General features: G+C 44.8%; 1 protein-coding gene across 1 annotated transcript in view; it reads right to left on the bottom strand.

The window, feature by feature from the left end:
• Positions 1 to 23,130, bottom strand: part of Casq2 (calsequestrin 2) — a 60,807-nt gene that overhangs the window by 22,639 nt on the left and 15,038 nt on the right. Inside the window, exons 2-5 of the mRNA XM_034501372.2 lie at positions 14,994 to 15,078; positions 12,401 to 12,501; positions 8,501 to 8,612; positions 5,349 to 5,422 (exon numbers count right to left, since the gene is read on the bottom strand). Of these exons, the coding sequence (XP_034357263.1) occupies positions 5,349 to 5,422; positions 8,501 to 8,612; positions 12,401 to 12,501; positions 14,994 to 15,078 (372 nt within the window). The remainder of the gene's footprint in view (positions 1 to 5,348; positions 5,423 to 8,500; positions 8,613 to 12,400; positions 12,502 to 14,993; positions 15,079 to 23,130) is intronic.

The raw sequence follows: 23,130 nt of genomic DNA, 5'->3' as shown, positions 1-23,130 counted from the left end.
TGTGGTGACCCAGTAACCCAGGGGTTGGGACTAGTAGGGGAGGCATAAGTGTTATATAAACTCTTACACAAGAAGGCCCACTCTGTGGAAACACTCACATCCACAAGGACCATCACTTGCTATTAATCACTATAGTCCAAAAGATGTATTTTAATTCCAACCTCCTATGTGGAGTTAAAGCAATCGGAGCTGTAGTCAGGCTGGGCCTTGGTGGAAGCCCATAACCCCAGCCCCATGAGAGGGGCTGAGGCAGGAGGATCATAAATCTGACATTTAACTCATTCTAGTTTAAACTAGAATGAGTTCAAGGCTAGTTTCATTTATGAAGATCTTATCTTAAGATAAAAAGTTAAAAAGTGGACTGAGAATGAGTTTGGTAGTAAAGACCTACTTTATCTGACATGTGTGAGGTTCAGTCCCCAGCACAAAGTGTGAGAGATAGAGAGACAGGGAGACAAATGAGACAGACACAGGCCAGGGCCAGTATTGACACAATCTTTTGTACACCCACCTCTGGTACAACAAGCTTGAAAATGACAAGACTCTGCTCTCTGAGTTCACACCCTCACTCACTCCCTTCTAAGAACAGGCTTCCAGGGAATGAGAAATGATTCATATGAACAAAGACTGTAGTACTGTCAGGCACATGGCCTGTTTGCTATGTGCTGGCCACAGCTTAGACTGTGTGATGCTCACTTTGATTGGACATGGTCAGAGCAGTGACTCTGCTCTGTTCTACATACAAAGAACAACTTAGGTGAGCGATTCATCAGAATCATATATGGAGAGATGTGCAGGGCCACTCTCTCTCTCTCTCTCTCTAGTTTCTCATGTTCCAAGCATCCTTTTTCTTTTGAGAATTCCCTTGTCCTTGACTATGCAAAGAAAGAAGTCTGCAGATGTTCTATAAACACTGCACTGGCAGCAGACACTCTAACTAACAGGATCGTTTTTTTCTTGTTAATCCATCCCAAGTCAGGGAAAGTAACTATGGCCTCCTAAGGGAGAGAGCTGTCCAGAACCACGTGTCAAGCAGCATGTGCTTGCCTGTCTGTGCGCATATCCCTGTGCATGGCGTCTCTCGTCCCTGGATGCCACTGCCAGGGTCTGCCATGCTAAGTCTGTGCGTGTAAAATTGGATGGTTGAGGCCTTGGGTTGTAGACTGAAAGAGCCTAAGTAAAGATCTCCAACAGTCTCTTGGGTCTTCCCTCCCTCCCTCCCTCCCTCCCTCCCTCCCTCCCTCCCTCCCTCCCTCCCTCCCTCCCTCTCTCTCCATGGAACGCCCTTTCCTTGTACTTCCTTTTCTTCCAGCTGTGTATACTTGCATCTTAGATAGCAAGGACTGAAGGAGAGTGGACAGACAGGCTGTGGATTGGTTCTGTTTGTTGGTATGTTTTTAGTTGGGTATTCTGTGTCCACGGCAAGACTCTAGCAAAACCTGGCTCATGGGTGTTGCAATTACTTAATGATTCATGTGCTCTCGGATACCAGACAGTTCCACAGAACAGAAAACTGCCCATACTTTTCTGTTTTTCCTTTAGTTGGAATAAAATTTGAGAACTTTCAAGCCAGCTACCAAGGACAATCAGCGTTTCCCTGGCATTCATACACACAGAGGTTTTGAGTCATGACTTTGCTGCATTTTAACAGGCTAGGTCTGTGGTCGTCAATGAAGAATCAACTGAGCAGGAACTTGGGCTTTCTCCACATCTGTCCTCTCTGTCAGCTCCTTCGGGCTCCGGTGTGATTCAGAACTGATTAAGTTTTCATTTCACTGCTCCTCTGGCAGAAGGAGAAGTGCAGGCCAGGGTGGTTGAAGATGGTTAGAGCCGGTTAGAGCGGACACTCTCAGGCTGCTGGCTGCAAAAGTAGATTCCAGTCTCTTGCTCCCACTGCCTCTTCACAGGGGTTGAGCTTTAGGGTAGTCTGAGCTATGTATACCACAGGGATCTGTGTGGGTCCTGACAAGTTTCCTGGGAAGAGTTTAGGTTTGTTTGGTTTTGTTTTAAACTTTCCATTCCTAGAGCTAAAAAGATTGCTCAGCAGTTAAGAGCATGTGCTGCCCCTGCAGAGGACTGGATCTGTTCCCAGCACCCGTGTTAGCAGGCTCACAGCGCCTGTAACACCAGGTCCAAGGGGTCTGATGCCTTGGATGTCTGTGGGTTTCTCTTCTCTCTCTGCCTCTCTCTCTCTCTCTCTCTCTCTCTCTCTCTCTCTTTCTCTCTCTCTCTCTCATACACACACACACACACACACACACACACACACACACACACACACACACTAAAAAAATAAAAAGCTAATTCAGATTCCTGTGTCTTGTCACAACTCAAAAAACAAACAAAAAGCCCAAATTTCCTAGACTAATCCCATAGATTAGGGGTTTTTTCTTTTAATTTCTTTATCATATTTATTTGTGTGTATGCATGTTTGGGTGTGTGTGTGTGTATGCGAAATGGGTATATATGGAGGTCAGAGGACAACTTATAAGAATTAGTTCTTCTGTCCACTGTGTGGGTCCCCAGGATTGATCCCAGGTTCACAGGCTCGACAGCAAGCACCTTTACAGCTGAGCCATCTCGTTGGCCCACACCAAGACTTTTAAAAGCTCACTAGAGGAACGAAAATCAATTGATTGCAGTTGAGAACTATTGACTTTCAAATCTATACCAGCAACCATGTCCTCTTTACAATTCACCTCTTGATTTGTTACTGGGTTTTTATTAATTTTCTGCTCTTCCATTTTTTTCTCTCACATTAAACTCTAAATTTTACAAGGCCAATTGCATGTCTTGATTGATGCTGTTGTGTTTTGGGAGCCAAGAAGTTACTTGTTAAATGAATAGATGAATCTGTTAAATCCATGAAAGAAAAACCACTGGGTTGAATGTTTTCTCGATGTGTGAAAAACTGGACCCAAACTGTGTTCCTAACAGAGGCTTCTCCCAGGCCTTTCAATGTCCTCGATAGCTTCAAGTCTTTTTTTAAAGCTTAGATTTGCAATCTTCAATTATTTGGGGATTTTCCTCTTGATTGGTGGTCAAATGCCCTTTTTGCAAACAGGACTGTCTTCTGCTTCCCATTTTATTATTTTTTTTCTGGTCTTCAGCTCTTTTGCCCCCTGCTGGACATTATTGAGGCTGCAGCCGTGCCTTCTAAATCCCACCACCTCCCACTGAGCATCACAGTCTGCAGGAATGGCTCAAGTCCCAGGTGGCATTAGACTGGTCCCCATTCTGTGTTTTATGGGGAGGTGCAGAGACGACCTTTCTACTTTCCAAAGGTATCCACACAAGGCTCCATGCACAGTCACACTTCCGACGCTATTTTAATTATTAGTAAAGCAGCTTGGGAGGTTCCCTGGCCTCTCCTTCTTCATAGCCACAGACACAGAATCACACTCTGGGTGTACTGGAAGTTACAAACAAATACTAAACTGAACTGGGAAAAGCATGTCCCTTGGAAGACCAGGGCCCTGGTGATTAGCTAAGCCCACCTACCTACAAAGTGTTCTTGCTTCCATCCCTTCAGATGAACCCTCTTTTTACATTTTTTTAAGATTACATTGGGTTGCATGAGGCCACCGTGATGCATCTGTATAATCTCTCCATACTTCACTGACCCCCTCCCCGCCTTTCAATGCCTCTCCCTGCATTCCCTTCTGTTTTCAGCCTCTATTTCATGTCAAGTGTACTACAGGTCTTTCTATATCTACATAAAATATAGAACTCGTGCATTAGAGAAAACGTGATAACCGTGTTTTTTAGACTGACCCCATTCACTTCATGTGATGATTGCCAATTGTGTCTTATTTTCCTGCAAAGAACTTAACTTCACACTTCTTTATGACTGAAGAAAGTTTATTATGTGTATATATCATTTTATTGATTTCATGTTTTGTCTTAGTTAGGATTTTACTGTTGTGAACAGACCCCATGACCAAGACAACTCTTTAAAAGGACAGCATATATTTGGGGCTGACTTATAGGTTCAGAGGTTCAGTCCACTATTATCAAGGTGAAAGCATGGCAGCATCCAGACAGGTATGGTGCAGGATGAGCTGAAAGTTCTACATCTTTGTCTGAAGGTTGCTAGCAGAATACTGACTTCTAGGCAGTTAAGATGAGAGTATTAAAGCCCACACCCACAGTAACACACTTACTCCAACAAGGCCACACCTACTCTAACAAAGCCACACCTTCTAATAGTGCCACACCCTGGGCTGAACATATACAAGCCATCACATGTGTAAAGATGCTAAATGTTTTGTACATCACTTCTGAGCCTGATTCCTGGAGAGGCCAGAAGAGGGCATCAGAAGCCCCTGGAACTGGAGTTACAGACAATTGTGATGCACTTTATGGGTGCTAGGACTTGAACCTGGGTCCTTTGGAAAATTGGCCAGTGCTCTTAATTGCTGGGCCATCTCTCCAGCTCTACACTTCCTTTAACTGCTTCTCTGTCTATGATCACCTGGGCTGATTCTATTAGATCAGTTCTTTTCTTTGCCATAGGGTCTCAAGTGCCCATGCTGCCTGAACTCGATGTGTAGCTGAGGATAACTGTCAGTACAATGCTTCTGCAGTGTTGGAGATCAAACCTAGGGCTTGGTTCATTTTGGGCAAGTGCTATACCAACTGAGCTACATCCCTAGACCTTAAATCTCTTACCCTACAATCTCATAGTCACCTCTGGCTCAGCAAAACCAGAGGCCATGATGAATCTCCAATTCGGGCTTCAGCACTCTTCCTTGCCTAATATCCTGTCTAGACACCTCCTCCCGGGTCTAGATGTCTTTTTACTGACAGCAGTTCTTATAGCTGGCTGACATATACTGCATGGCCAAGCTCCAGACACACACACTACCTGAAGCTTCCTTCTCTGAGCACAGCTGTACAGAACAGTCTTTCATGTCAGTCGGGACTCAGACTATACCCAGTCTTACCAGTAGCTGACTATGTGACTTCATTTGAATGCATCTGAACTCCTTATTTTGGTTATTCCCTCTATACAGTGAGAATACCTAGCCCTCTTTTGATGGGTCTTTGAGAGGATAGGATTGGTCCCTGCCCATAGTAAGTACTTAAGAGATGATCTTTCTCACCCTCTTCCTATCGATTCTAAACCTCAACCAATCAGGGCAACTTCCTTCGACTTTAGATTACATTGGAATCATTAGCCCTTCCTTTTGGATTTTGGGCTGGAAGACAGGGACTGTATTCTCAGAAGCGTTTTCCCGGCATCCTCTAACACTTCCTGACAAAGAGGCTAAGAAGGATGGTGAAGTTCACTCCTTGATTGCCCGCGCCTCCGAACGTGTTCTAATGGGGTTTTCATGGGTACTTACCCCCTTGTCAAAGGTGGCAAAGAACTTGATGTAAGGCTGGAAGTGTTCAGCTGCCTCTTGGAACGCTTTGTAATCTAGAAGGGAAGAGAGAAACGTTTGCAAGAGGCAAACTGCTCACTTAAAGAGAATGGTGTTAGACAGCTATTTAATACCATTTAAAAAATAGTTGGAGTTGAAATTGACTGGTGTTTGGTGACTCAAGAAGAGCCTCTTTCCACCACAGGTTTGTGGACAGAAAGCAGGAAACTGAAGAAAAAGAAGAAGAAAAAAATATGGACACCCCCCCCCCAAAAAAAAAAACCCTTCTTTCACCCAAGTGCATGAAGTTAAAATTGCACCTGATGAACTCACAGTTTCTGCATAGATGAGCCCTAGGTAGGAAGAAAACTTACCACACTGTGTTTACAACTAGGAGAAAAACACTGCCCAGTAAAGTACTTTAAGCTTCTCCAAAGGAGGGCTCCTAGTTTTCTTATGTTTGCTTATTTTTTTTCTAGTTTTCTTATGTTTGCTTTCCCTTTTTAAAAGCAGTTTAGTTTCATAGCCTTCCTCTCCACCCTCCAGATCATACATTGTCTGCCCCCTTTCCCAGCATGCTCCCAAGCCCTGTGGTAGAGGGCAGTGGACCGTGCCATCAGACAGAAAACTGGTAAAGTAAGGTCCAGCAGATTCAGGAACACTGACAACTCTCATAACTGAAAATGGTAGGTATTTTAATTTACTCCCAACCAGGTTCCTGCCCTGGACCATGTGACCATGACACCCCACTGAGAGGACTGTGGCATTTAGTCACTTAGGGACAGTCTGAAGTCCTTTCACATGCAGATGAGGCATCCTTAACATCCCAGACCAAGTCAATAGAAAGGACCTGCCTCTAGCTCTCAACCCACCACCAAATGTTTATAAGGTCCTATCCATAAGGAATAAAGTATATGAGTTATTTCACTAAAGATCCTCTGAGAGTGCCTGTCTTATTGAGCTGCAACACTCACTCCAGGGGAGAGCTTTCTCTCCCGAAGCTGGACCTCCACCCAGCCCAACCAGCTGGGTGCTTGCACTTGACCGCAGCCACTTCCTGCTTAGTGGTCCCAACTTGTCTCCTAGCTGCCAGCTATACCTCAGCACACGGACCTATGCAGACCAGCACTAGCAGAAGGGGACAGGGGTTGACAGAGATGTCCCATCTACACTGAAAACTCATAGAGGTGCCTTGTCTACACTGAACACTCACTCTTATTCTCTGAACTTACCTACTGCAATAAGAAGCTTTGACCAGACCAGATCTGGGAGCTTCTCAGATTTATGTTGTTTGTTTGCTTTTGTTTTGGGTTGATTTGTTTGTTGAAACAGGGTCTCACTATATATACTTGACTTGTCTTGGAACTCACTAAGTAGACTAGGCTGGCCCCAAACTCATAGAGATCCAACCTGCCTCTGCATCTCAAGTGATGGGATTAAATACTGTGCCACAATGTTCTGTAAATATACATATTTAGAAGCCAGTTTGATAACATGAGATATGATTCGGGGGGCCTGGCAGGGATTCAGGGGGGCAGTGAGGGATGAAAAATACATTGTGTACATCTATAAAATTTTCGAAGACTAAAAAAGGGGTTACTTTTAAATCCTGATCTTCTGAGAAGATTATTTTAATTAAACCAAGCCTATACTTGACTCTGGTTTCAAACATGTATCCAAATTTGTCACGGAAGAATGAAACCACACCCAAGTGAGAATACTGTGCTTACTACACCGCATGAAGTGTCTGGAGTCAGGCCTTCCATTTCAGGAGGAGAGTGGTGGGACTTGTTAGAAGTTCTGTAACCCTGCAATGCTGAGCCTATGTTTACTCTTCAGTGGATTGACTTCTTCAGTTTCATTGAATTTCATATCACTCCTGAATTCAACAGACTTGTATAAGATTCGACCGTAGATTGTTTTAGATTAAGGCCAGATCAGGCAATGCCCATGTTGAAAAGACAAACACTAATGTCAAGAGCCTGAGCCTGGAAAGGGTCCTGCTTTTTAAGAGTCACAGGTTTGGGCAAATATCTCAGTTATTTAAGTGTCTACCTGATAAACTTCAGGACTTGAGTCTGAGGTTCAGTCCCCAGAACCCACATAATAAAACCAAGCACAGCCATGGGTACTTGTCCTCTTGGTGCAGGGGAAGCAGACACAAGTGGAGTCCTGAGGTTGGTGGCCCCTACTTGGCATGTCCCAGGCTGGTGAAAGACTTGGTTTCTTAAAAAAAATTAAAAATAATAATAAAATCTGTTCTCTGCTGCACCCACACCTACATAAGTACAAGCGCGCGTGTGTGTGCACGCGCGCGCGCACACACACACACATGTATACGTAATGCACACAAGCACCCACATCTACATGAACACACACATGTATACCTGCACATGTACACATGTGCACACACATACATGGAAACATACACAGAGAGAGAGAGAGAGAGAGAGAGAGAGAGAGAGAGAGAGAGAGAGAACCAAAATACATATGGCATCATAAGCATAGACTGATGGCCAGCTCTGAGCTCGGCCAGCTATTTTCCATATTCTCTAGCAACTACTGAGACCATTCCCACCCAAAGTTCATTTAATCCTCTCCAGCTAACAGGGGAATTCTTCAGCTGGTGACCATAGGAACTGGCAACATCAGGGAGACAGTCACTGTGTGTCCATTTCACAGAAGAGATTGATGGGGAGATAGACAGGAGGAAGAGTGGAGGAAAGCAGAAGGCATTTATTTATTCAGTAGAATACATACACATAATAACACATACATGCTTACACACACTAACACGTGTAACACACATACACTCACATGCACACATAATGACACATACAATAACACACATTCACATATACAATCCACAATCACATGCACAAGCACATACACATACAGAGAGAGAGAGAGAGAGAGAGAGAGAGAGAGAGAGAGAGAGATTGATTCAGGGCTAAAGAACATGGCCTAACCATAATGGTCTATTTTGCACGATTTCTGCATGTGTCCCTTTGCACAGGCAACTGGAAGAAATCCAGCAAAAGAGATATTAAAGCCACACCCTCTGTTGGTAGCCTGGAACACCTTGTTAGGAGCTAGCCCTCAGACCCACAGGCTTGTGTTGACAGACAACTTACATTCTGAGTCCTCATTCTTGAAAAAACCAAGGAGCTTGATCTGGTCCTCGATGCGCTCAAAGGCTTGGACTTCCAGCTTGTTATTCACAATCTCCACTGGGTCTTCAATGAGCTGAAATCATACACACACATACACACGCACAGGCACACACACAAAGAGATGAAGATGTTTAAACCAGAGAAATCATCTCTCCCCAGTAGGAAGATAGAGCACTTTGGAGGGAAAGGACACATGTACACAAATTGTAGAAGATAGACAGTGAGACAGAAAGAACATTGAAGTCAGGCCATGTTCTTCATCCAGCCTTGAAGGTGTGTGTGTGTATGTGTGTGTGTGTGTGTGTAATTGTATACATCATTGTATGCGGGATTATGTATGTGTGATTGTGTATGCAGACACAAAGGCAAAGGTCTTGAGCACACCCATCCCAGCCTGCTCCAGTGTGCATGGCCACCACAGTGCCCCCAGGAAGACTTGGTCCTAACTTGGGGTGGTTGTCCTAGGGGCTATTATATTCCTCTTGCCAGTTACATTATTTTAGATTGTATCTTAAGTTATAAATGGACAATTATAACTATACATACATACATACATACATACGTACATACAAACGTACATACATACAAACATATAAGAGATATAGAATCTGAGAGACTGTGTAGTGTGCATGTGTGTGAGAGAACCATGTGTTCAGATGTGCAGAGCACATATCAGTGTCTTCCTCTATCATTCTCTTGCCTAGAGACAGGCTATCTCACTGGACTGGGAGATTGCCTTTTTGGCTAGGCTACTGGCCAGGCATCTCTCAGGACTGCCTGTCAATTTTTTCTAGTGCTGGGTTTCAGGTACAAGAAGACATGACAGGCTTTTTATGAAGGTTTTGGAGATTCAACCTCAGCTCATAACTGTTTGTGTTCCTGAAACATGAAGTGCTAAGAATTATGAATAAACTGTGAAATAATCAGATGAAGCCAATTAACATCCATTACCTCAAATACTTACTTATCGTTTGTGTGGTTAGAATATTTGTGTATCCTCTTAGCAATTCTGGATGTAGGTTTGTATTTGCTATTCTGACCACACTGTGCACCCTATACTTCCAGACTTACTCTTCCTGCCTGCTTAGACTCGGATCACAATCTTCTCATGTTCGACCCCATGCCTGACATGCCTGATAACCAGCATTATGTAGGCTCTCTACGTTTGTTTCTTTTAAAAAGGCACTGGATTATTTAGCTTCTACATGTAAGTAAAAGCATGTCCTGTGTTTTGAATATGATGTGTCTGTCACAAGGCTCAAGTGTTGAAGGCTTGGTCCACACCTCAGGCTTCCCTCACTGGGCTGTAGTTAGAGTGTGAAGCCTCTGATGACTCATGGAGTTAAACTCTGATGAAGCGGATGCTGTTGGGTCCTGATAAGAATTAGGAGGGGAGAAAGTAGGTCATGGAGGACATGCCCTGAAGGCTGAATCTGGTCCCCAGAGCCTGCCCCACCCCCTCTCTCCGCTTTCTGGCCAGCAGGAGTCAAGCAGCCTCAGCCCTGTGTCAGTGCCAACCTGATTTCTGCCTTTTCGCAGGCCCAATATGATCAATTCAGCCGACTTTGGGCTGAAACCTCCAAAACCGAGAGCCAAAGCAAATCCTCTTTAAATAAATAAATAAATAAATAAATAAACAAATAAATAGTTTCCCCCAAGTGTTCATCACACTGATCAATGTATGGTATGTGCCCTTTTGTGCCCAAACTCATGAGCCTAATGCTCTCCAATTTCTTCCCTAGAGTCTTAGAAACAAAACATTTTTTGTCATTTTCATTAGTTAAGTTGTTAATTCTATAGCATTTCAAGAATGGGACAGAGGCCTTCTTCTGGCTAAGTTTGCAAAAGGCCTTGAGAAAATGATTCTTTACTCTTAAGAAAATGATGGGGACAGGTTTTCTTCTCTCCGTGGATATGAGTAAGGATGTGTGATAAGCAGGGTCCTGATATGGCTCATCTCATCATCAACCTCGAAACACCCACCTTGAAGACAAAGGCCGTGTGCTACCCTAGTTTTGTGTCAACTTGAGCAAGCTATGATTATGAGAGGAAGGAACCACTTGGCTCCATAAGATCAGGCTACAGGCAAGCCTGTAGAACCTTTTCTTAATTAGTGATTGATGGATGAGGGCCCAGACCATCATGGATGGTGACATCTCTGTATTGGTAGTTCTAGGTTCTATAAGAAAGCAGGCTGAGCAAGCCATGAGGAGCAAGTCAGTCAGCAGCATCCTCCATAGCATCTGTATTAGTTCCTGCTTCCAGGTTCCTACCCTGCTTCAGTTTCTGCTTTGGTTTCCCATGAACTGTGATGTAAACAAACAAACAAACAAACAACCCTTCTCCTCCCCAAGTTGTTTTGGTCATGATGTTTCATTGCAGCAGTAATAATCTTAAGACAGACTACGTACTGAGAACAGAACTATCTGTGGTTTGCAGAGATGGAATCCCAGTTAGGTAAATCTAAAAATTGCCCCTAACTCTGGTTTGCTACTGCTGTGGGACAATCACACAATTAATTGTTTAAAGCATGTAGAGTCTTACTTTCAGGAGCTGGCTCTCACCTGGTTAGCTTGGAATGGTGCCAGGCTGGCCTCAACTACAATGTTGTTTCTCTTGAATATTCCCTAGGACTTCTAGGTGGGCGTCAATAAGATAGTCAAGCAGACACTGTGGACACTATAGTTGACAGTCTCTTTCTTTTCTTCTCTGGCTTTTGAGGGTATAGAGAGAAATCGATAGACTTGTTTGGTGTCTACTGGAGAATTGCCAGTGTGGGTGATCAGCTGTGAGTTCTTTGTGTTATTGTTGCTGTTTATTTTAGGGACAGAGTCACCCCACAGAGCCCCGGCTACCCCACCCAGACTGGTGTCTCATCTACAATCCTCCTGCCTCAGCCTCTCCAGTGCCAGGGTAACAGGTAGATCACCATTCCTGGCAGGATTGGGTTATTTCTCTATCCAAAGCCTTTAGCCTCGTAGCTATGACCAGAAGTGTGACTTTATACATGGCCAAAATATAGTGGGTTTTTTCCTCTGTTAGAACTTACGGATTTGAGGATGTGACATCTCCATGGCTGAAAGTGACACTTTTGTGGTGGGGGAGGGTGACCCCTGGGTGTTCCTTAGCTCTGTCTTTGTTTGTTTGTTTTAACATTTGCTTATTTTGTGTAAAAGGGTGTATGCATGCCATTGTGTGTGCACACACACACATGTGCAGCAGTGACGGGGCGGGGGGGGGGGGCGCATTGGGGGCTGGGAGCATTGATGGAGAGTGTTAGAAAACAAGTTGTGAGATTTGCTTCTCTCTTCCACCCTGTGGAACCAAGGGATTGGATGCAGGTCACCAGGCTGGACAGGAAGTGCCTTTGTCTTCTGAGCCATCTCACCAACAGATGGTCTCTCCTTTATACAGTCAGAAGATGACTTGGGGAGACTGAGCCCGTGGGTCCCTACTTCCATCTCTGGTGACTATTCCACCCCTCTTTCCTACCTTTCCCTGGCTCTCTCTCAATGTCGCTGTACCAATGTCAAGGGAATGCCAGTGGGTATCAGCATGTAACGGGAAAGAGAATACCATGTTCTAACACACACACACACACACACACACACACACACACACACGCACAAACACACACGCTACCCTTAGGTCACTTATAACAACTTCTGTGGTGACTTAAGGGCCTGCTTTCTAGAAAAGATTGCACTATAACACAAGTGCTGTTCATATCTCCTCTCTCTTTAGGAAGCCTGATAAATGTCTTAGGTCACGCCAGGCTCTCTGGCTCCTCTCTTTTTAAATCAGAGCTACAGCCCCTCCTATCTGGGACAGCTGCGCACAAAGCCACTTGTTAATACTTACATCCAAGAGAAATTCCACCAAGACATCCGCTGCAAACTCCCCGTCAAACTCAATGGTGCGATCACCCTTCAGAACGTACAGGCTTCCTTCTTCACTGAAGCCTACAAGGAACAAGGGGCCAAAGTCAGTCAGGTGCAGAAAAATCTTAACTTCATTAGGCCCTGAGTGGCGGTCAGGTCAGGATCCAGGATCAGTGGAACTACCAGGCAGGTCAGTCTGTCAGGGTCGGCATTGAATTCAAAAGCTGCTCTTTATTCTGCTACTGCTTGAGTTCCACTGTAATAACGCTCTCCGTCTACCTGTCGCCTTACTCTGGCTTCAAGTCCCTTAGTCAGCTAACCTCAGCCCTACCTCTCCACCCACCGTGGCCAGGGCTCCTCATCCCTGAGACACTCTCCTCCCTTCTGGGCTGCATGCTGTTATGAAAGGGTGTTTAACAAGAGGCATAGAGTGGGGCTTTACACCTCTTTCCTTTTCTCTAAACTCAGAGTGGCCTCCATCCCTGACTCCATCTTGGTGACTCCTTCAGGTTCTGGCTTCGGGCTCATTTTCATCTGATGTCTCCCTCCTGCTCCCGTTGCTTGCTGCTGCTTGCTCTAATAAGACAATGTCTCACGATAGGGGTGCCATCGTCTCCAGAGCCCAGCCTCTTGCACAAAGCCTGGACATGCAGAGAGACAGCCCTTCTGAGTCACACGCCTCTTCACTGAGGTCACTGGCGGATTCTGGGAGGGCAGATCACAGCTTCACTTTTGCCCCAGCACCCTGGCTACAGCATAGGGTACTTTAACCAGACCTCGTTGGGACACGGCGTCCTTTTGGCTGGTATTAAACAGCCAAGGTTGATGCGACAACTCCACAGCATCTTTAATTCTTCAGATTAGTTGCTTTCAGACTCTGTTACCTAGGAAGTGCTTTCTCCTATGAATTACAAAAGACACTCAAGAGCAAGAGGGTTGGGCATGGCCTGCTGTCCCGTGGTCCGGTCCGCCTAAGGAGATCCCAGCACATCCCAGCACTGGACACCCAGAGTATTCTTGACTTTTGTGACATCTGATCTTAAAATATGTCCCAGGAAGTATCAGTCGGGTCCTGCTTGGGGGATTGTCTCAAATGATGAACTCCCAAGGTCAGAGCTTCACCTGCAGCTTTAGCCATAGACAAAGTAAGACAACCAGGAGAGGAGATAAGGATGAAGGGGAGGGTTCAAAGAACACAACCACATCCTTACAATCCAATATCTAAAGGGCAGATGCTTCATCCCTCCAAGGCCAGCTTAGAGAAGAATGTATTTAGACATACCAAATCCCATCATGCCCTTGGCCAGTCCTCTTGCTCAGTTTGTGTTGCCTAGATTTAGATATTTCTAGCATTTTTGTTTAAAGTTTCCTAAAAATGTTCCCAAATATCACCTACTCATTAAAACAGCAGCAGGTTGGGGGGGGGGGGGGGGGCCAAGAATCAGTGAGTTGCTAGGAAAAAAAGGCAGGGCTCATTAAATTGTTTTTGACTCTAGGAAGACTTGAACGTGTTTCACTTCCATGCTCTGGGCAGAGAAGGTATTTTTATTATGTTAGCAAAAAAGAAAAGAAATGCCAGCCATTCTCAGTAAGCCACCATTTTATAGGCATGAGTTCTTCTTTGTGTCTAACTTAAGTAGTATTCCATAATATAGATTTTATCTTTTAAAAATGTCTGGTCTTCTAAGAAATAAAATAGGAAAGAATTGCTTTTAATTTGCTAGGTTAATGCACCTGCATGGAACTGAGCTAATGCACCTGCATGCACCTGGGATAATGCCCCAGCATGCACCTGGGATAATGCACCTGCATGTACCACTGATATCCACTGAGCCACCACCAAGCTTCTTTTCTTTTTCTGTGTTTACTACTCCAAACTCAATTAACCTTTCTTCAAAGGTACTGTTTCAAAACCTCCTGCTATTTTTAATAGCCATTCTCCACTGGTCATGCAGAAAAACCTAAATGGACACCATTGGGGGGTGGTATTTGGAAAGCAGAGGGGTTCCCTGTGCCCTTTCTCCTTGGGATTACGAAGTAGGAGTCGTAAAGGGCACTTGATCATGACATATTGACATGAGAGATTAAGGCTCCCAGTGTATTGTCTCTCTACTGTCCCTGACCTAAATCCATCCAGGCTGAAGGTTCCCAGCTGGGGTCAGCCTGAACTCTGAGACCTCCGCACCCTGCTGTAAATGCAGCTTGCCCTGGCTGCTGCAGCAATGTTCCTAGGGAAGTCCATTGAAGCCACTGAGGCACGAAGATGGAAAAGCTGGACTTCTAGCTGATGTGGGAACTCTCAATAAGGGCTCAAGTGCCAAGCATTAGTTTCTGCAAGAAGTTCTCTCTGCCTGATACTACTGCAAAGATAATTTACTCGACTCCAGCCAAACCATTAGGTTGAGGTCTAGGTTCTCTTATAATGAGCTCTACTCCGACCCAGAATGGTGTATGTACTATCTTTTAATATGTGTTTGAAAATAATCCAGTTACTATGCAAGATAAAAAACAACTTCATTTTTTATATAAGATATATTTGTTTCTTCCTAACAGATTTTAAATTTCAAACTTACCCAGTCTCTTGGCAAGCTTGGCCTCTTTCCTTGAATCCACCATCACAAAACCTATGTTTTTATGTTCCAGGACCTGGGCCACAAGCTGAAAAGACAAATAGGTAGGGAAAATGAGTTAAGGGAAGAGAGATGGCAGGTGCCATCACAAGTGTGAGTACCATTCATACTCCCTGCCACTCTGACCACAGATGAGCCAGGCGAGTGCTGGGAAACTGAGAGGCTAAGAAGAGAAGCCCTGGAAAAACGCATCCATGGCCACGAGCTCTTTCTGCCTTTGAGAAGATAAAATTGGGGCACAGAGAATCTGAAAGGAACCAAGGGTGCTCAAACACCCAGTGGGGACCTGGTATGGACCCTTGCTATCTTTGTAGTTGCCAATTAAAGAACACACCTTTTAGTAAAGGGGTCCTGAGGACTCAAGGCTTCCTACCCCTGAAATGCTGTGATGCAGGTGCCCATTGGCATCCAGAGGCTTCTACAGCCATAGTGAGGAAGAACTATATGGGGGTGTCTGAGGATGAAGGTACCACTGACCCTGACATCCAGGAGGATGCAGCAGAGCCTTGGATGGAGAGTTAGCTAAAAACCACTCTGAACAGTCAGCAGTATAGGAGATGGCACTGTATGTAAGACCGGTATCCAGCTAGGCTTCCCAAAATTCAGATGTGAACAAATAAGGACTCTAAGTTAATACAGAGTCGTCTCTCTGTCATCTTGCCATCTCAAAAGGGGGCTGGACAGAAATGGGGAGATCATAAAATATGAGCTGTCTGAGGATTGAACCTGCAACTTTACAAATGCTGGTCCATTAGCTGAACCACTGTGCTACACTTTGAACCCTAATACTACTTTTCAAAATGTCTTGGTTCATATGCAGTTGTAAGAAATACAAAAGTGAGATCTCCTAAACACACGTTTCTGGTTTTCTATAAAAGCAAAATCTTGTGAAACTGAGGTACAATATCACTAACTGGACAGTGCCAACAATAGTTAAAATAGAGCATTGTCCATCACCACAAGGGGCCCTCTGTTGCCCTTCACAGTCACAGTCTGTGTGCTGTCCCACCCCTACCCCCTTCAGCTCCTGAAACCAGGAATTCCCCCCATCTGCTGTCAATCCTATGATGTTGTCTAAACACAGAATCATGTAGCAGGTACCTTTTTGAGATAACTCTTTACACTTTGCATAATGATCCATCCAGAGGGTCTGACATTTTGCAGCATGTATCACCAGGTATGACCCTTTTCACTGCTGAGTAGATGTCCATGATGTGGACATACCCCAGTTTGCTTGATCATTCCCCAACCAAACGGTATCTGAGTTGTTTCCAGCCGTTGGCTCTAATGAACAGAGTTGCTTTGTGAGATTTTGAGTTAAACTTTAGTCTTAATTTCAGGAATAAATGACTAGGAGAATAACTTGTGACTCATATGAGAGTTCCAGGCTTAGTTCTCACTGAAACCACCAAACTGTTCTCCAGGCCTGGCTGAACTGTGGTGCATCCTCATGAATAATGTATGAGTTCCCTATAACCTTGGCAGCCATGGGTGTTACCATCGGTTACATTTTAGTCATTTTTCCTAGGGAAGCAGCAATGTTTCCTTGTGGTTTTAATTTGTGCTTTGAGACCATTTATTTGAGCACGTGCTGTGTTTATGTATGTCTGCTTCTGTGAAATGTCTCTTCATGTTGTTCTCCCATTTTTTATAGTGCACATTAGCTTTTCATTTTCTCCCTTTCAGATCCCCAGCATCCAAATAAAAGTTGGCCATAGTGATGTGTGCCTGCAGCCCCAGCTCTCGGGATGCAGAGGCAAGTGGATCCCTGAGGCTTCCTGGGCAGCTAGTCTACGAGTCATTGAACCCCAAATTTAGCAAGAGACATTCTCTCTCTCTCTCTCTCTCTCTCTCTCTCTCTCTCTCTCTCTCTCTCTCTCTCTCTCTCTCTCTCTCACACACACACACACACACACACACAAAATAGGCCAGAAAGCATTTGAAGCAGCCATGCACACATGAAAACATGCACACCACCTCCAACACACAAACAGAGAATTTAACTTCCATGAAGTCTAATTTAGCAATTTTTCATTTGTTTTGCTTTTCTTTTTCTTGGACAGGATCTCACTACATAGCTATGGCTGAACTCAATATGTGGATCAGGCTGTCCTCGAACTATCTGACTCTGCCTCCAACATGCTGGGATTAAAAGTATGTGTCACTGTGCCTGGCTATAAATGCAATTTTTAGTGTCAAGGCCAAGTGCTAAATTCTGAACAGCACTATCTTTTCTCTAAAAGTCTTACCGCTTTACTTTTTGTTCTATGGGACACAGATTATTTTGATGAAGTCCTAGAAGCTGTGAGACAGTCTGGGCCTTTTTCCTTTTGTGCTAGTTGACCCCAGCACCATTTGTAGATAACCTTCCATCCCCTGCACTTAGTCCATGCCTTTATCAAGACACAGTTGACACATCTGTGTGTGGGGTGGGGGTGGGGGAGTGTCTAACTCTGCTGTCTCCATTCTGTCTGTCCTTCTGTTCACACCACACAGGCCAGGATGTAGCCTCTGTGAGTTAAGTCCTAAAAACACACAGGAGTTGTGTTTCCAATCAATTCTTTTTGTGGGTTGCTTTGACTGGTAATTTTTGTCTTACACAGAAACTTCAGAATAATCTTATTTATACACAAAAGGAATCCTCCTAGGGTTTGGACAACTATGCTATTATTATATTATATTATGTTGTGTTGTATGTACATATGCATGTATATAAGACATAACTGTATTAACTCTCCTATCATGTTGAATAGAGTGGCGTCTTCAGAGTGTTGTCTGTCAATGGGGGAAGATGCCGTATCTCTCCATTTGTTCATGACTTTTCCATTAGCATTTCAGCTCCGAGTACATAAGCCTTTTGTTTTGTTTTGTTTTTTGACAGTGTCTCATGCAGTCCAGGCTGGCCTTGAACTTCTGATTCTCCCGCCCCCACCTCCCAAGTGCTGGGACTACTAATATGCACCAACACACTCAATTCAGCATGCAAATCTAGTGCAAGTTTTGTTAAATTTAATCTAAATATTGGGAGTCCTTTGCACCATAGTGGTGTATTTTTAGTTTTTGAATCTGTACTCTTTCTAGTACAGAATATATCATTGCACTTTTATGTTTATTGTGTAGCTTTCTCACCTTGAACTCATTGATTCTAAGACATCTTTCTTTCTTTGGAATTTTGGGAGCTTTCTGTGAAGAAAAGCTAATCATGGAGAAACCTGATTCTTTCCCATTCATCTGACCTTTCATTTCCTTAGGCTTCCTTACTCAACCAGTGAGAACTCTCCTGGGGTTTTTTTGGGTTTTTTTTTTGTTTTGTTTTGTTTTGTTTTGTTTTTTGGGGGTTTGTTTGTTTGTTTGTTTGTTTTTTGAGGCTAGTACCTTGCTTCTTATCTGGTGTTTTTGTTTATTCTTGTTCCATTTTATTTATTTGCATCTGTCTTACTGATATATCTATTTTCCCTTTCCGTCCTTCTAATTCTATTTTGTATTTTGCAGTTTGATCTGTGCAATCTACAACCCTTTTGGGGTTCCTTAACTCCACCGAGTAACTCATAGACTATTTGGCTCTGCAAGGGCTAAGTCCTAGTACCCTCTGTTCTGTGGCTCTGCCCTCCTCCGTTCCTGTGCCTTCCCCTCCTTCTACTTACTCCCTTGCCAGTTAGACTGCCTAAGGTCGGTTTTGGCCTATCCATGCTTCCTAGTCATCTGTCTTATTTTCTCTCTTTTCTGACTCCAAACCACTCCCCTTCCTCTTAAGACTAAGGATACTGAACAGAATGTCATCTAAATGCAGGTGGTCAGGGTGGACCCCAGGAGCAGGCAACAAATGACACCCTGCCCACCCTAGAGCTTTCTCTTTCCTTGGATTTGTCTGAAACTGGGAAGGCTGAGTCATCACGACTAGAACCGTGCTGTGTTTCACTGCGTACTTTCCTGAGGTCCCCCAAGCCAGTGTTTTTGCAAAAATACTGGGTATATAAACTATTGCATGTGATCCATCAGACCATGTTGTGTTTTATTTTCCTAATAAAATCCCTTTTTTAAAAATTTCCAGCCACACTGTCCTATTTACTGAAGTCAAAATCGTAAACGAATGTTCCCCTGTCAATCATTCAAAGTCACAAGACCCAGCCTTGCAGTACAGTAAAGTCTCTCTTCTCCAGCCTGCGCCTCTCTGACAGCAGCTATTAAACTTCAGTATGCACAAGAATGACCTGGGGCTCTGTTAAAATGGTGCTTCTATAGAAAATAGAGCTGGGGCGGGGCTCAGGAATGCACATTCTCTTAAACCGCACAGCCACACCCGCGGTTGTGATGCCTCAGCTCTCACGTCAGGCTCTGGAAAGCACAACTATTAATGACTGTCACTTCTGAAAGCTACACAGCACTGTTCCAAGTGTGGGCTCATCCTGGCTTCTTTTGATCTCTCACCATGTAGTGTAAGAGGTGAATATTAACAATAATTTGAGAGAGAGAGAGAGAGAGAGAGAGAGAGAGAGAGAGAGAGAGAGAGAGAGAGAGAAAAGAATGGCAACTTTAGGTAAGCACAAATGTGTTCCTCTCCTGGGCACATAAAACATACTCTTTCGTATCTCAATATCTATATGGAACTTCTGCATACTGGAGTGGTAAGTACCTATCACTGTCCTATGCCATATATGTATAGACAGAACAGACTGTCACAGATGGGCCAGAAAAAACATTATCTGATATGTACCTTCCTCCTCCCTGTTCTTCTTCCTCCTCAGCATCCCGACTCACAATCCTTGCAGCACCTGAATCACTACCAACTTCCACCCTCACTAGACCCAATGCCTGCCCATTTAGGCTTCATTATCATCAGCTCTAGCATGCACCCTTAACAAGCTGAAACCAACAGTAGCCAGGGCTAGTAGACACTTAAGAGTACTGTGGGACTGAATGGAGCCAGTATCTCTGGTGGAGACTTGGGGCCTCTGGGCTTACTTTTATGTAACTGGGTCCCTGAGGACTAGTCATGTCTGGGGAGGCTGGAGTAGGCAAACAGGTCACTGTTGCTTCTGGTCTGTGGCTTGGTTCCCTCCATCCCACTCCCACATCTCACACTCCTCCATCTCACCCAGCCCCCCACCTAACTTGTCTTCTCTCCTGTAAGCCTTAGCCAACCTTGAATGATGAGAGCAGCCCCAGATCCTCTTTCACTCCATTTTCCTTCCTAGAATTCCAGTGGTCCATCCCCAGGAGTGAACTCAGGCACCCAGTGTGTAATCACCTGATTCTGTACTGTGACCCTTTCCTCGGTAAGGAGAAAAACAAGCACCTTCTGTATTCTGTGCAGTTCCTTGGAGACAGTCAGCACTTTTGTGGGTTCCTGGATGGATTGGTGAGACTACTTCACAAGTTCAAATGGTTTGTGAGCCAGAGAGGCAAGAAGCAGTTATCACTGAGTCCTATGTGAGAAAAAGGGTCGCCTCCATGTTTCCTAAATGCCCATAAACTGGAATACTCCGTATATACAACTGTGATTTTCTCCTGTTCCCTTACAGCCATTCCTGAACTGCCTTGCCCTGGTGGGCTGATTGATGAGTTATTTCATAGTCTCACTTGAGAGTCTATCGTTGGGACTAGCCCCATCTGTTGGCTGGTTATGTGTAGCTTCCAGAATGGAAACATTGCTCACTCTCTCAGAAACACTGGGATTTGGCTAGACTTTGCTGATTCTTTGAACACAAACAGACTTCTAACCAAGTCCCATATAAACATTATCATAACATGATAAATAAATAATTCAAAACTGCTAAGTGTGTGTTTCTGGCATATCTTTCTCTCTCTGGTGTTATATTTTATAGATAGTCATCATACCATACTCATCACGCTGCTTGAATGATGAGGTCCACGTGCGTGTCATCTTTAAATGAGTGGGTGACTATGCTTGCTAGACCCCAGTGATGAAGAGCCTGGGACTTAGTGTCATCTCCCGGATTGCTGACTTTGTCACCAGCCTATGCTGTGACTTCACTGCCCAGCCGAGGCAGTATCAGTATCTATGCCACAGGTCTCTTTTGAAGATTAACTGAGATAATGCATATGAAGTGCTTGACATGGTTCTTCACACACAGTAGGAGCTTAATAGATGCTAAACTTCCTCCTTAGTAGTATGATAGCTGAATAGGGTTCTGGATCAGTACTGATCCCCAGATGCCAAAGCCTGGATTATCAGAAGAGTAAAAATCATTAGCTAAGGACGAGTTAGTAAGGGGGGGGGGCAGCCAGAACAGCAAGGCAAAGTTAAAGGCTATGAAGTCTCATAAGAGAGAGCTTGTGGGCAGGGGTGGGGGTGGGGCTGGCAAACCATGCAGAGCCTGGCAGGCTGTGATGAGTGCTGTGGGTTTGGTTTCCATGCACTTTGGGTGTGACTAGCCCAGCACCGTGTGGCCTTCTGCCCCTTCGGCCTCACTGGGAACACCGCATCTTGTGTAGTACACTACAAGGACACAAAACCATTCCCTGCATCTGCATGTGCCCTTTGCTCCATCCGGAAGACCCCTCTCACCATTCTTTACCAATGCTGCTACCTCTGTAGTACAATTGGATATGTTAGTTCCCCAGAAGGGGTCCCCTGACCCCCACTCCCAATTCAGTGCTTACTCGGGTGCCGCAAGCTTTTCCTCTGCAGCTATCCCTTTGTTTGCCCATGATTATTGTCTCTCTTCTTTTGGTGTTTGCTCCTGCAGGTTCCACCATGGCTGTGTGTGCCTTCCTCCCCGTGCTATCTCTAACACTCAGGAGAGTAGCTGGGCTGATCCCCAAATTAGTGCCTCAAATAAATGAGCAAATTAAAAGGGAGATTCCCTGTAAGAGCAGAGGCCAGTGAGACATTGGATAGGACAAGCAGAAGGAGTGTGTACATCCAGGAGTTAGGAACAGTGTCAGCCTAGGTTTGAAGGTGCGCGTGTTAAGGGTTGGACCAGAACAAGCTAACTGAGTGAAGCAGACTGTGTTTGAGGAAGCTAAAAAGAGGTCTGTGTTAGCCGGGCGGTGGTGGCACACTCCTTTAATCCCAGCACTTGGGAGGCAGAGGCAAGTGGATCTCTGAGTTCGAGGCCAGCCTGGTCTACAGAGTGAATTCCAAGACTACACAGAAAAACCCTGTTTCCAAAAACCAGTAAAATAAAATAAGATCCTATGTTTAAGGTATGTAAAAAAGGAGAATGAAGACTTTGGATATTGTGGTTGAAAGTTATAATTTGGAGCTAAGTAGAACAGCGAGGCTGATCTGAGTTCAGAGAAAATAGATCTGAGGTCCCAGGCCAGACAGAAGAAGGAATAGGCATCCAGGTGGCTGGCAGGTGCTGTGGTCTCAGACAGAACTGGCTCTGGTCTCAGACAAAGGGCTGGAATCATGGAGAGGCAACTGCCTATGTGGTGGGTCATGTGAGCTGGGACTCACCAGAGGCTCTTCACTGACTTGAGAGAGAGATTGGGGAGAGAGAACAAAGGAGAGGGGACATAAGGAGAGTCAGGCTCTCTACCCAGAAAATAGAATAAAGGACAAACGGTAACAGCAAGAGAATGTTCCAGAACTAGGACTAGCTTCTCAGAACAGATAGAACTGCAGTGAATTCATGATCACAGAAGGCACTCAAGCTACCCAAAATGGAGATGGGAGAGGAGGAGGCATTCTTGGGGCTAGTCATGAGAAAGCCGGAGGCTGGAGCTGGTTGTGTGAGAGACAGTGTGCCTGAAGAAGCACCTATCCTGTGCAAGGAGGCTGTTCATAAGGTGAAAGGCATGAAAGAATCACTGTGGTACCCTGACTCTAAAGTCACTAAGGCATGGCATCTCCGGGAGTCCAGGAAGGGCAGGACCCCCATCAGGTCTCTCTTCTAAACTGGAAAGTCACCAATGACCTTGTAAAGAAAAGCCGGGACAAAAGCCAAAGCAGGGAACTGGACAGTCTAGTGGGTGGTGAGGACAGGCTGCAGCAGGTGTGGCTTGCTTGTTCCAGAAGTTTGTCCATTAAAGGAAGTCAGTGAGCAATGCTGTGAGACGGGGCATGTCCCCCCTGCTGCCTGACCCTGGGCCTCAGAGGACAGGGCATCCA

Source organism: Arvicanthis niloticus, chromosome 4 (genome assembly GCF_011762505.2).
Source record: "Arvicanthis niloticus isolate mArvNil1 chromosome 4, mArvNil1.pat.X, whole genome shotgun sequence".
NCBI classification, from domain to species: domain Eukaryota; kingdom Metazoa; phylum Chordata; class Mammalia; order Rodentia; family Muridae; genus Arvicanthis; species Arvicanthis niloticus.
The sequence above is the reverse complement of the archived record's forward strand: the minus strand, read 5'-3'. Positions and strand labels throughout refer to the sequence as shown.